Source organism: Polyodon spathula, chromosome 38 (assembly GCF_017654505.1).
Source record: "Polyodon spathula isolate WHYD16114869_AA chromosome 38, ASM1765450v1, whole genome shotgun sequence".
Lineage (NCBI taxonomy): Eukaryota > Metazoa > Chordata > Actinopteri > Acipenseriformes > Polyodontidae > Polyodon > Polyodon spathula.
Window position 1 is genome coordinate 5,001,278 of NC_054571.1, and position 12,257 is coordinate 5,013,534.

At 44.7% G+C, this 12,257-nt stretch overlaps 1 protein-coding gene across 6 annotated transcripts in view; it reads right to left on the reverse strand.

The window, feature by feature from the left end:
* Nucleotides 1–345: 345 nt before the first annotated feature.
* LOC121304548 (MHC class II regulatory factor RFX1-like) overlaps nucleotides 346–12,257 on the reverse strand; it is a 175,286-nt gene continuing 163,374 nt past the window's right edge. For 5 of the 6 annotated variants that reach the window (XM_041235728.1, XM_041235729.1, XM_041235727.1 and 2 more), the window contains 3 exons: nucleotides 9,705–9,858; nucleotides 909–954; nucleotides 346–702 (listed from right to left, as the gene is read on the reverse strand). In XM_041235728.1, coding sequence (XP_041091662.1) covers nucleotides 539–702; nucleotides 909–954; nucleotides 9,705–9,858 — 364 coding nt within the window. In that variant the 3' untranslated portion in view covers nucleotides 346–538. Of the gene's footprint in view, nucleotides 703–908; nucleotides 955–6,700; nucleotides 7,386–9,704; nucleotides 9,859–12,257 lie in introns of those variants that run through there. The other variant, XM_041235733.1, reaches the window with a different exon arrangement.

Below are 12,257 nucleotides of genomic sequence, written 5' to 3' on the forward strand. Positions count from 1 at the left end.
GGGCTTTGAGATTTCAATCCCACACAGAGACAGACACTTCTACACCGACATCCGCAACTCCAGAAACCCTGCCTGTGTGTTGATGGCTCTGGCGTCTCTCAGTTTCTGGATGCTGCCTGTGTGTCGATGGCTCTGGTGTCTCTCAATTGATTTGCACTGCCTGTGCGTTGACGGCTCTGGCGTCTCTTAGTTGCTGGATGCTGCCTGTGTGTTGATGGCTCTGGTATCTCTCAATTGATTTGCACTGCCTGTGTATTAATGGCTCTGGCGTCTCTTAGTTGCTGGATGCTGCCTGTGTGTTGATGGCTCTGGTATCTCTCAGTTGATTTGCACTGCCTATGTGTTGACGGCTCTGGCGTCTCTCAGTTGCTGGATGCTGCCTGTGTGTTGATGGCTCTGGTATCTCTCAATTGATTTGCACTGCCTGTGTATTAATGGCTCTGGCGTCTCTTAGTTGCTGGATGCTGCCTGTGTGTTGATGGCTCTGGTATCTCTCAGTTGATTTGCACTGCCTATGTGTCGATAGCTCAGGTATCTCTCAGTTGATTTGCGCTGCCTGTGTGTAGATGGCGTCAGTGCGTGCCAGCTTGCTCGGTGGCTCCCCTAACTGCTCCACGCTCAGCCCTGGGACCTCACTGGAGTGCAGGGAGATCTCCTGCTGGCTCTCCTCATCACTCTCCTCCTCCTCCTCCTCCTCTTCCTCTGTGAAACACAAATGCAGGCAGTGTAGGTACAGCTCTCCACCACCCAGCTTTCCTTAACACAGCTCTAATAGTTAATATGTCAGGTGTACAGGGTCTCTTCTTCACTTTCTTCTTCTTATTATTATTAGGGCTGTATTGTCAAAAACCCTCCCTCCCCTCCCCTCCCCACTTACTTGCAGACAACATTGAACAGAGCTTTCTTACCCTTGTCAGGATCCAGTGCATTCAAGCTACGTCCGAGGTTAGCAAACTGAAACACAAAAGCAAAAAGAAAAATCAAATACATTGTGTAGAGTGCAGTGTGTATAGTGTAGTGTGCAGGGTGCAATGCGTTAATGTAGCATTGTGTAGTGTGTATGGTGCAGTGTATTGGTGTATTGTATAGTGTGTAGGGTGCAATGCGCTAATGTAGCATTGTGTAGTGTACAGTGCTCATTGCGCAGTGTGTTAGTGTTGCAATGTGTTAGTGTAGCTGTGTGCATTGTGTAGTGTGTATGTGTGGCAGAGTGAAAGCCCTCGAGTGTAATCTGTGGGGTGTGTGGGGAATATTGGATTGGCAGGGAGGGGGTTAAAATCCTCCCTGCCAGAAACATGTGGGAATGTGGGTCGGGCCATAAATTGAATAACTGGTTAATTAGGCTGCAGTCACAGGTGTTAATATTAGAGTTCATGTTGGTGAAGGTTACTGGTGGTGTTTTGATGTGCGCTGAGTTGTGCTTTGTTGAGATTGAAGGGCATATGTACAGTTGTTCTGACATTTTTGTTTAAAACTTTTATTTTGGACATTGTGTCTGTTCATTTGTTTGTTATTTGTTTTGTTTGTCTAGTTTTTGTAAACAAACACATCGCACTAGCACTTGAACTGCAGCTTCTGTCTCTGGACCTGCTTCCTGGGAGTAACATGCCTTGCCAGTGATGTTGTCCTTACCATACATGGTGTCAAAAAGTAGGATAGCGCCCCTAGAGACTCAGAGAAGAACTGCAGGTTTATTAAAAAAATAAAAAAAATAAAATGGACAGGAAGGAAAGGGTGGACGAGAAGCTGCGGCAGTTGGAAGCAGCAAGGGCTTCTATATGTGAGGAATGTGGGGACATGCGTACAAGGAGTGCCCATGGGCAGAGCCCCTCTTCAAGGAGGCCTACTTTGACACTGCCGAAGTGGCCCGCACTGCTGCCAGCTGCACGTCAGGAGGAGCCAACACTGCTGCCAGCATTGCCGCTGCCGGCCTCGCCCTGCCGCAGTTCCCCACACCACTGCCAGCATTGCTGCTGGAGTGCCTTGCGCTGCGCCAGCATTGCCACTACTGGAGTGCCCACCACCGAAGAAGGAGGCAGAGAGACATCCACCACAGTCCCGACCATCACCCCTATGTCCCGGGCTGGTGCTGGGCCCTTGAACCGGGTCCCCAGACACCCAGTACTTGTGTCTGAACATTTGGCCGCTGGGCCTAGCTCCCGGGGCGGTTGGTTGCCTAGTGCCTTCACTCCCCCTGGTGGCTCAGACGTCGCTCCACAGCCGCAGAGGTACGCACGTCTGCCGGTTGCTGCCCCTGTCTCCTGGGTCCCCTATCACCGGTTCTAGGTCTCCGAGCAGAGACACCAGGGTCGGGACCTACTCCTCACAAGAATCCACAGGAGGAAAGGTGAACATGAGGGGAGGGGGTTGGTGTTTTAAGGGGAGAGGTGGCCGATTGTGGCCAGGTGTGCTGTGCACATAAGGTGAGGTATGTGGCATGGTGAAAGCCCTTCCAGCAGAGTTGGAGTCAATTCCAAATGGAACAGGAATTGATTGGTCAATACCAATTTAATTTTGGAATTGGAATTGACATTTTGAAAGGAATGGAATTTATAAATGCCATTTCAATTCCATTCAATTCCACCCATTTTTGTACAAATAAGTTTCATTGAATCGGTTTCATCCATTTGTATATCAACATTAATTGTGCTGAATTGGATACATTTATATTTAATTTATAGTCTACATATTCATCATAAAAGTACTAAAGCAGTTACATTTGAAACGCTTTGTGTATTTTGATTATGACAAGTTTTAAGTGTCATGGTATTCCTGTTGAAGCCTGGCTTAATAGTATCAAGTTAACACATCTTCATGTAGTTAACACAATGCCCCGAAACAAAGGTGTCATGACTGATAAGCAGATTTCAGCTTCTGTTGCCACTAACATGAGCTCAGATGGATGGATTACTTATAGCAACTTCTACTGATGAACTGCTCATTGGCCTCTTGATAGGTGAGTCAGTTAGTATGGCACTATATAACCCGTCCTTGCTCAAGGCATTTTGGCCCATAGCTTCATTAGCTGACAATGTGACAACTGCTTGAAAGTAATTCTGAGTTAAATCATATTATCAGTAATTTCACTGGTATAATATTGTCTAGACAAAGTGTCACAATGTCTAGGAAGACTTCAGTCTTCAATCACTTTGATGAGCCAAGTGCAAGTGGTACAGTGGGGAATCGCTGTGCTGCATGTAAGCATTGCCATACATCTGTCTCTGGTTCAACCAAGGCAACCTCCAACTTCAGAAGGCACCTTCAAGTAAATATACAGTGTCATAATTCAAATCAGTCATGTTTTGAGACAGATCCATTAATTAAATTAATAAAGAATGGTCAGTGTTAATAAAAAGTTTTCTATTTTGCATTTTCAGAGGAAGCAACCTGAGGTCCTGAAGGAGCTTGAGGCCACCAATCATGCCTATCCAATCTGATAGAGCACAGCGGACAGCTTCATGCCTGACCCTCAACCCAAGAACTGGAAGGTCACAGATTCTCCCCAAGTGAAGCTTCATAGCTAATGATCTCCTGCCCTGTCTATCGTAGACAGCATAAACTTTCGCATCATAGGCATGGCTCAACCATGCTTCACCATGCCCAGCAGGAAACATATCAGCCAGAAACTTATTCCTCAGCACACTGCCAGTGTCCGAGATCAATTGAGGCGTCAAATGCAGCAAGCTCAAGACAGCACAGATCTGTGGTCAAGCAGAGATATGAGGTAATTTATTAGCATTACATAAGAACATAAGAAAGTTTACAAACGAGAGGAGGCCATTCGGCCCATCTTGCTCGTTTGGTTGTTAGTAGCTTATTGATCCCAAAATCTCATCAAGCAGCTTCTTGAAGGATCCCAGGGTGTCAGCTTCAACAACATTACTGGGGAGTTGATTCCAGACCCTCACAATTCACTGTGTAAAAAAGTGTCTCCTATTTTCTGTTCTGAATGCCTCTTTTTCTAAACTCCATTTGTGACCCCTGGTCCTTGTTTCTTTTTTCAGGCTGAAAAAGTCCCTTGGGTCGACACTGTCAATACCTTTTAGAATTTTGAATGCTTGAATTAGGTCGCCACGTAGTCTTCTTTGTTCAAGACTGAACAGATTCAATTCTTTTAGCCTGTCTGCACATGACATGCCTTTTAAGCCCGGAATAATTCTGGTCGCTCTTCTTTGCACTCTTTCTAGAGCAGCAATATCTTTTTTATAGCGAGGTGACCAGAACTGCACACAATATTCAAGATGAGGTCTTACCAGTGCATTGTACAGTTTTAACATTACTTCCCTTGATTTAAATTCAACACTTTTCACAATGTATCCGAGCATCTTGTTAGCCTTTTTTATAGCTTCCCCACATTGCCTAGATGAAGACATTTCTGAGTCAACAAAAATTCCTAGGTCTTTTTCATAGATTCCTTCTCCAATTTCAGTATCTCCCATATGATATTTATAATGTACATTTTTATTTCCTGCGTGCAGTACCTTACACTTTTCTCTATTAAATGTCATTTGCCATGTGTCTGCCCAGTTCTGAATCTTGTCTAGATCATTTTGAATGACCTTTGCTGCTGCAACAGTGTTTGCCACTCCTCCTACTTTTGTGTCGTCTGCAAATTTAACAAGTTTGCTTACTATACCAGAATCTAAATCATTAATGTAGATTAGGAATAGCAGAGGACCTAATACTGATCCCTGTGGTACACCGCTGGTTACCACACTCCATTCTGAGGTTTATCCTCTAATCAGTACTTTCTGTTTTCTACATGTTAACCACTCCCTAATCCATGTACGTGTTTCCTTGAATCCCAAATGCGTTCAGTTTGAGAATTAATCTTTTGTGCGGGACTTTGTCAAAAGCTTTCTGGAAATCTAAATAAACCATGTCATATGCTTTGCAATTATCCATTATCGATGTTGCATCCTCAAAAAAATCAAGCAAGTTAGTTAGACACGATCTCCCTTTCCTAAGGGCCATTTCATCCTGGATTATACACTACAAAGTGTCATATTGGCCTTTTAAGTGCAAACACACTCCAGAAAACATTTTTAGAATGTATGAGGAGATGATGGCATGCTACAACATAACTAACAAGGTATCAGGCATAGTAACTGTTCCCACAATCGGATGTCCAGGACAGTGACACAGATCAGAATGTGACAATTGATGATAACGAATTGGTCAGTGTAAGTGACGAGCTGGATTATTTGCCACCTGAGCACTCGTTGTCCGTGATGCCCTATAAAGGCAGTGGTAGCAAAGGTTTCCAGACTAGTATCATATTGCCACAAATTCACCAAAGCCACCGAAATCCTAGAGGGACATTTCAAGCTACAGCTTGCGAATGCCACCAAGTGGAATATCCAGTTGAAGAAGCTTAGGTCCATTATGCGAGTCCTGCAGGAAGTCCTGTCTGAGCTTATGCCTCATGAAAGCTAACGCCTAATGGGGAGCTATGTGAAATACTGGAGCCATTTGCAGATGCCATTGACAAGTGCCAGGGAGATCAGGTAGTCACTGCCAGTTATGTCATTGTATGTGTCCGGGGTCTATCACGCTGTGGCACATATCAGGGAAACCTACAACGGCAAGTCGGTGATTTCAAATTGGATGGTGCAAGGTGAAGAGGTGCTCAGTATCAGGGAACTGTTGACAAACAAGGTCACCTCTCTGTCTCCAAGAGTAGCTGCCATGGCAAGGGATTCCACATCACTCCCACCAAAGAGGTGCACAAAACTCTTTTCATACATGACCAGCCACTCCATATCAACCACTACTGCTTCTGCCAAACTCACTGATTACTTGAGTCAACCATGCCTATCAGAGGATGCTGATCCTCTTGCATACTGGAAGGAAAGCCACATCAAGTTCCCTCTCAGCCCAGCTTGCCTGCATGTATTTCGCTGTACCTGCCTCATCAGCACCCATAGAGAGACTTTTTAGTGTGGCAGGCAAGGTATTCAGACATGAAGGATGTAATCTAAGTGATGTGAAATTTGAAGAGCTTATGATTATCCAGGGTAACCATGATAATATTCATGTTTGAATAATCATAGAATAAATTATTATGTTAATACTGTATTTTGCATGATAATGGGATGACTTGACATTTACATATTTTTTAGGTATCACATTTATACATCTGTAGACATGTCACAAAGACGGCCGGAGTGGGGGACATCAACCAGAAACAGGAACCAGGAAATAAACGACAGAGAGGTGGAGTTTGGTGGAGCTGAGCGAATGGTCTCCCTCAGCATAAAAGGCTGTAACAAACAAAAACACAGGACACGGTACTCGTCGCTAAAACAAAAAGACAAACAAAACGGACTACACAGACAAACATGGTGAGCTTCTATTTGATTTATTATTACTATTAGTATTATTACCTCTGTCTCCAAACCCGTTCTCCACTCACCGAACACCCAACCCCGAGTGGGTGAAAACATGCAGCTTTTATGCAGCTGTACTGAGACGCGATTGCTAATCAGTCATTCAATTAGAGTCTCTGTACAACTGCACGTGAATTAATAAAGTGCAATTCCAAGTGCTCATATATTATTAGTTTTTATTTGTACGTGAAGTGCTGTGCAATCCTCATGCCTAAATACAAATATACATCTTAAACACTTTTGTTACACAGACCTGTTTATATCCCATGTACCAATGACTATACACCAACATTAAACACAAAATAAAATACACACAGGGGTGGGCACTTTGCCACAAGACAACATTATGCTTGCTTGTTTTTTGCCTAGTATTTCTTGGATATACACACGTACATTATAATAGATAACACTACTGCAAATTATCATTATTTCTGTTTCATGGACTGGTCAATAAAAACCTGCTCTGTATATCTAAATTCAAAAGACAGGCAGTGGGTAGGAACCTGGCTGCACTAGTAGCTGCAAGACCTCATCTCTGGCTGTCTCAGGCGGGCATAGCGGATGGTGACAGGGCACCATTGCTGGATGCTCCCAGTACTCCAGGACACACTATTGGTCCTGCAGTAGAGGACATGCTGCGGTGCTCTCAACGGGTGTGTGACTCTATTAGGAACTGATGAGCAGCATCCCTAGCAATTTACTGCCTCAGGCCGAGGGCCCCTTTTCAGGGAGTCACCTGGAGTACTGGCATCAATGCACCTTGGACACCTGGGTGCTTCATACTGTACAGACCGGCTATTCTCTGCAATTCAGACATGTTAGTCACGGATCCAAGAGACGCATTGGTGTTGTCTCAGGAGGTGACAGCCCTGCTGCAGTAGCGGGCTATTTGCACAGTTCATCCTCTTAGAAGGTTTTTACTCCAGGTACTTCTTGGTGCCCCAAAGGGATGGTGGCTTCAGACCAATCCTTGATCTCAGACAGGTCAATCCATATCTGAGTCGAAAGAGATTCAAAATGTTAACCATGCAGCAGCTGTTGCAGTCAATAAGGCCAGGCGATTGGTTCACTACGTGGATTTAAAATACACCTATTTCCACATCCCCATAAGAGCAAGGCACTGGAAGTATGTCATGTTCGCTTTTGCTTGGGATAGTGTACGGGTTTCAGGTGTTGTCATTCAGCTTCTCTTTAGTACCCTTTTCAAAATGCATATAAGCTATTCTGGCCCCACTGACACTCAAGGGCATCAGAGTGCTTACCTGGGCGATTGGATCATTTGTGCTCAATCTCCAGCGCAGGCAAGGGCTCACACGAAACTCATTACAGACCACCTGCTTCGGTTAGGTGGGTCAGTGAACTATGCAAAGAGCCAGCTTGCACCTTCACAGACAGCCTCCTATTTAGGATGCGTATTTCATTTTTGCAGAAGCCAGGGCGAAAGTCACACTTAGCACTAGTCATGCTTTTTTGCCAAGAAACATCTCGGCATTCCACATGAACCAGGCGGTCGAGGTTGAGGCTTTTCATCCACCTCCTTTACAGTCTGATAGCGAGCGGCAGCCTCATATGCTTTGCCCGGTGTGGGCACTGCCATATTATGTGGAGAAAACCAAAAGTTGGAGGTAGTCTGAGTAATTATTTATCTATTTATCACGGGAAAGCTCTGTCTAAACAGAGGCTATCAAGATGGACCACAGATACGGTTCAGACCGCATATGATGAGCCACCTTCCCCCCTCCAGAGAAGCTCACTGCTCAGTGGCATGGCAACTTCATGAGCTTTATTCCAGGGCGCAACTGTCAGAGACATTTGCGATGCAGCGGTGTGGGCTACACCCCACACTTTTCCACGGTTCAACTGGCTGAATGTCATAGATCCACAAAACCCTTGGTTTGGAACAAGAGTGTTAAGGGCGGCCTCGAGCTCAACCCTTACAGCATGAAATTGGAGGTAAGTTCCCCCTCAATGTTTTTAGCCTTGTTTCTTGTACTGGGTTCCTCATGGCAATGCGCAAGGTGGCCTTTGTCGTGCCTTGTAGCTTTCAATTGGTTTGCAAATTCCTTTCGACAGCTTTGGTATGTCTACCCATGAGGTAATGGTTACATTTCTATTTCAGGAAACCAGGATTATGATAATAACCTAACGTTCTCTTTCAAGTACGAAATGTAACCATTAAGCTTCAAGGTCGCTGCATCTAATTGCAGCAGACTTGAGGGAAAAATTATGACGTTTCGAGTGTCAGCAGTCTCTTTTATGCCCTTGGGGTCGAGGCGCAACTGTGTCACTGGCACTACGTGCAAATTTGGAATATCTATTCGGGTTAGACGGTATCAAAGGATTAAGACCCATGAGGTAATGGTTACATTTCTATTTCAGGTAACCAGGGTTATGATAATAACGTAACATTTTGTTACACGTTGAATATGATAAAGGGCTTTCTCTAAATGAGACATTTCTCAATGGCATAAAAAGTCTGGGGTTTTATTTAAGCATAAATGTCGATTTCACCCATGCTCTGCTTGAATACAAAAATAAAGATTGAAAAAACAATACATTTAAAAAAAAAAAATGTCGATTTGGCAAAAAAAATAAAAATCTAATAGTAACAAGCCTACATATATATATAATAGGGACTGATTTTATTTTTAATACAAGGGCAGTAAAACGCGACTGACGTGTACTGGGTAACAGATATTCGAGTGCGCACTGTATTGTGTAGGGTGCAGGGTTTGGTGTATTGTGCAGTGGGTAGGCAACAGTGTGTATGGTATAGTGTGTAGGGTGCAGAGTGGTTTGTGTAGGGTGCAGTGTGTATGGTATATTGCGCAGTGTGTAGGGTGAAGTAGGTGGTGTGTATGATATAGTGTGTAGGGTGCAGTGTGTGGTGTAGTGTGTATGGTGCAGTGTTTTAGTGTAGCAGTGTGCATTGTGTAGTTAGCAGCACTAATTGCATAGTGTATGGTGCAGTGTGTAGGATGTACTGTGCAGTGAGTATGGTGTGTAGGGTGTATTGTGCAGTCTGAAGGGTGTGTAGGGTATATTGTGCAGAGTGTAGGGTGTATTGTGCAGTCTGAAGGGTGTGTAGGGTATATTGTGCAGTGTGTAGGGTGTATTGTGCAGTCTGAAGGGTGTGTAGGGTATATTGTGCAGTGTGTAGGGTGTATTGTGCAGTCTGAAGGGTGTGTAGGGTATATTGTGCAGTGTGTAGGGTGTATTGTGCAGGTGTAGGGTGTATTGTGCAGTCTGTAGGGTGTGTAAGGTATATTGTGCAGTGTGTAGGGTGCAGTGTGTAGGGTGCACTGTTAGGCTCACCTCTCCCATCACAGCTATGGGAGTCTCTCCTTTAGCCTGTGCCACTCTGTGCTCTATCAGGTAGTACATGTACTCGTCGTAGAGCAGTCTGATGAGGTGGAAGGATCCGAAACTGGCTGCGCTGCGCAGGGTGAGGTCTCGAATCACCATCGAGCTGAAAAGAGACACAGAGAGACAGAGAGTGCTGTGAGCAGTCACCAAAAAGATGTGCTCCTGGAGAATTTATAATTCTACTATTTCTTAGTGAAACTGAATGCTAAATTATTAACACAAAGATATGGAAACACATATTGAACTAAAATAGAAAATGAAAATAATTTACACAAACAGCAAACCCACCCAGGATCCACAGAGCTAAGGAAATAAACATTAACAAAGAGAGAGAGGAAAGAAGAATAGGAGAGAGAAGAAAATTAAGAAAGAAAAAGGAAAGGAAGAAAGAAAAGAAAGAAGAAAATAGAGGTGAAAGGTAAGCCTCTTCCAGCTACTACAGTTAAAAATAATAATAATAATAATAATAATAATTTAAAAAATACAACAACTCATAATATAAACTAAAAGTTCAAGTGTAGTTATCCTAAAAAGTATATGGTTATAATTGTTCACTTTCAAAAAAGCAGAGGCAGTTGGAAGTGACTGTTTGAAATTGCAACTTTAACAGTAGCGGTTGAAACAATTTGAGTGCCGAGTGCCGGGAGACTAAAGCCGGAAGTGTCTGAGTGGCCTGCGGTGTCCTAGGACACTGGCGCGAGTGTAGAAACTGGCTGTTCTTGGTGTGCTGAACATTGTGAAGTGTTTCATTGTAGCCTATTTTAATCAGTCAATCTCAATTCAAGATTTAAATTGGTTCATAAGAAGATATTTGAGATAGCAAAGGTGGTATTTTGCTGGGTCACTAACATTTGATTTCCATTTAAATTTCCTAATAATTTCTACACTATGCGAGTGTCCTGTACACCCCCCACACTACCACACATAGCACAGCCTTCACACCCCCCCCCCACACTACCACACATAGAACAGCCCTCACACCCCCCCACACTACCACACATAGCACAGCCCTCACACCCCCTCCACACTACCACACATACACAGCCCTCCTCCCCCCCCACACTACCACACATAGCACAGCCCTTCACACCCCCCCACACTACCACACATAGCACAGCCCTCACACCCCCCCCACACTACCACACATAGCACAGCCCTCCTCCCCCCCCCACACTACCACACATAGCACAGCCCTCACACACCCCCCCCCACACTACCACACACAGCACAGCCCTCACACACCCCCCCACACTACCACACATAGCACAGCCCTCACACCCCCCCCACACTACCACACATAGCACAGCCCTCACACCCCCCCCACACTACCACACATAGCACAGCTCTCACACACCCCCCCCACACTACCACACATACACAGCCCTCCTCCCCCCCCACACTACCACACATAGCACAGCCCTCACACACCCCCCCACACTACCACACATAGCACAGCCCTAGCACAGCCCTCCCCCCCACACTACCACACATAGCACAGCCCTCACACACCCCCCCACACTACCAGACATACACAGCCCTCCTCCCCCACCACACTACCACACATAGCACAGCCCTTCTCCCCCACCCACACTACCACACATAGCACAGCCCTCACACCCCCCCACACTACCACACATAGCACAGCCCTCACACCCCCCCCACACTACCACACATAGCACAGCCCTCACTCCCCCCCCACACTACCACACATAGCACAGCCCTCACACCCCCCACCTCCCCTGACACACACGCCACTTCCCCCACTGACACGGACACAAAAATCAGAAAGTAGTTAAAGTCATTTTAATTATTACCTAGTTGTATAAAAAAGTAGTATCAAATAAAATGTTTTCCTTCAAAATACACATGCCAAATTATAAAAATGTGTTTACAATCTCAATTTAAAAGCAGCAAGAGATGGTGCCTCCCCTACAAATCGAGGCAGATCATTCCACTGTAAAGCTGACTGTTCTGTCACCTGGCGAAAAGGGCTTGCATTTCATATTGTTTGCTAAAAGTAACTCAATTACACATTAACATAACTTAACAAAAAACTTTTCTTAATTACAAATTAATTTCCACATAAACACCCCCCACTGTTTTAGAGTCGGCAAAACGACCATAACTTTACTCTCAATTCCTGGTTCACATTCCTTTGAGTTTTGCATTTTTATTGTTATAAAGCCACTTTCATGTTCTACATCTAAAACAAAGTCCTTGCTGCTATCTTCACTTACAACATACACGCTTGTCTGTTTAAGTGGGATTTCAAAGTCAAACTCAGAGGAACACATAACACAGATTTGCAATGTGAGAGACATATTGCAAATCAACTGAGAGACACCAGGGCCATCGACTCACAGGCAGCATCCAGCAACTGAGAACCACCAGAGCCATCAACACACAGGCAGCGCCCAGCAACTGAGAAACACCAGAGTAGAGGTCTGTTCTTAATCTCTTACTACTCAAGTGGTGCTTTTACATTCGGGATAAACAACTCAA